Source organism: Lemur catta, chromosome 1 (assembly GCF_020740605.2).
Source record: "Lemur catta isolate mLemCat1 chromosome 1, mLemCat1.pri, whole genome shotgun sequence".
NCBI lineage: Eukaryota > Metazoa > Chordata > Mammalia > Primates > Lemuridae > Lemur > Lemur catta.
This window is the reverse complement of record NC_059128.1, coordinates 47,625,348-47,627,166: the sequence shown is the minus strand read 5'-3', so window position 1 is coordinate 47,627,166 and position 1,819 is coordinate 47,625,348. Positions and strand designations below refer to the sequence as shown.

The 1,819-nt window shown below is 43.1% G+C and overlaps 1 protein-coding gene across 1 annotated transcript; it reads right to left on the bottom strand.

Moving 5' to 3' along the window:
- Positions 1 to 467: 467 nt before the first annotated feature.
- RPL10L (ribosomal protein L10 like) lies at positions 468 to 1,599 on the bottom strand. The gene has a single exon (XM_045567854.1). It carries the CDS (start codon positions 1,546 to 1,548, stop codon positions 904 to 906), a length of 645 nt encoding a protein of 214 aa, XP_045423810.1. The 5' UTR covers positions 1,549 to 1,599; the 3' UTR covers positions 468 to 903.
- Between the last annotated feature and the right edge of the window lie 220 nt (positions 1,600 to 1,819).

The following is a 1,819-nucleotide window of genomic DNA, read 5'->3' as shown; positions in this document are numbered from 1 at the left end:
GAACAGGAATTTTTTTCTAAAATAATGTAGTACAAACCCAGGAATTTTAGCTTATGTTGTTTCTAAAATAAAACAAAAAACACTTCTGCAATCAATGTTACTATAATGCAGGGTAAGCACGTACAGATTGCAAACTGGGGTACTTTTAGAGTAGATAGCTAATTCAGTGTCATTTTCTCTTTTCTGTTGGTTCTTCTGGGGCTCAGATACAAGCAATATGAACTCTGTTGTCACCTATGACCTTTCTGTGATGAAGAAAAGATTGGACTGTTGTCTCCTGACTGTAAGATAATGTAAGGCTTGTCTGGAAAAACCTTTTTCAGTGATACTCAATTGTCCTAAGGCTGATCATCAGAGGTGAATAATAATTCTAAAAATAATAAACAGAAATTTATAAGGAAACATAGGCAACCAAGTTCAGAAACAGACTAGTTTCAAGAAGGCTGTAGTTGAAAAATCACTAATGCTTACCATTATTTTTCTCTTTATTGTTTAGTTTATATTCTACAAACAATAAGGGTTTTTTTCACACAAATCTTAGATTCTCTCTGGCTATTTTTATCCAAGGTAATGGTAACTGCACAATTTATGACTTTACTACAAACAAAACTTGACATATTTCCCTATACTTTCCTAAATTTAAAGTGTCTGAATTAAAATAGCAATAGCTTTCTCTATAAATTGCATACAAATTGTTTATTACTAAAACAAGGAAAGTAACAGTTGCCATTAAAGCATTTCTTTCTGTATTAATATAAAAATTATTTTTCTAGTAATCTATAATTTTAAAAATTGAATATTTTAAATTATAAAATTAATATTTATTTTTTGCCAGTAAATAGAATTTCTTGGTGAACATAAGTCAGACTGGCATGGTCCAAGGAGACAGTACTGCCAAAGTCCTCATGAGTGTAGAGCTCGCCACTTGTCCAGGGGGCCACGATTGGGGATGTATTTCACTCCACAACCATCAGGAATGAGGCGCTTCTCAGCCAACTTGCCTTCAAATTCATCAGCATTAAACTTGGTAAAGCCCCACTTCTTGGAGATATGGATCTTCTGACGTCCAGGGAACTTGAACTTGGCCCTGCGTAAGGCTTCAATCACATGCTCCTTGTTCTGCAGCTTGGTGCGTATGGACATGATGACTTGTCCAATGTGGACCCTGGCCACAGTACCCTGTGGTTTTCCGAAAGCACCTCGCATACCTGTCTGGAGCCTGTCAGCCCCAGCGCAGGATAACATCTTGTTGATGCGGATGACGTGAAAGGGATGGAGCCGCACGCGAATGTGAAAGCCGTCTTTGCCACAGCTTTTCACCATGTACTTGTTAGCACAAATACGGGCGGCCTCCAGGGCCTCGGAGGAGAGCTGCTCATATTCATCAGACACCATGTGGCCACAGAGTGGGAACTCATCAACTTTTGCCTTCTTCCTACCCAGGTCGAAGATGCGGATCTTGGCATCAGGGACACCTCGGCAGAAACGAGACTTTGGGTACGGCTTGTTCTTACAATACCGGTAACAGCGAGCAGGGCGGCGACCCATGGCGACAGCAGGAACCTCGGCGGTGCCCCAAGGGACAAGCGTTCCCGCACCTGCGCCTGCGCGAATCTTGTGTACGTTACCCATCATCCCATGCGGCAACCATAGAGTCCCGACAAAGACGAGAAGACACGAAGACGCTCTTTCATGGCATCTCTATGGTAGGTAGACTCAGCGGCACTCTGAGCCTCGGCGCCTTCGCGACCTGTCACGTGCGTAAATTGAGTCGCACGGGGTGGGGTGAGGGGCGGGGTTGGGGGGCTCCCGCCGCCGC

Excerpts from the sequence above, each read along its gene's own strand:
- RPL10L (XM_045567854.1), bottom strand. The coding sequence starts at position 1,548 with ATGGGTCGCCGCCCTGCTCGCTGTTACCGGTATTGTAAGAACAAGCCG.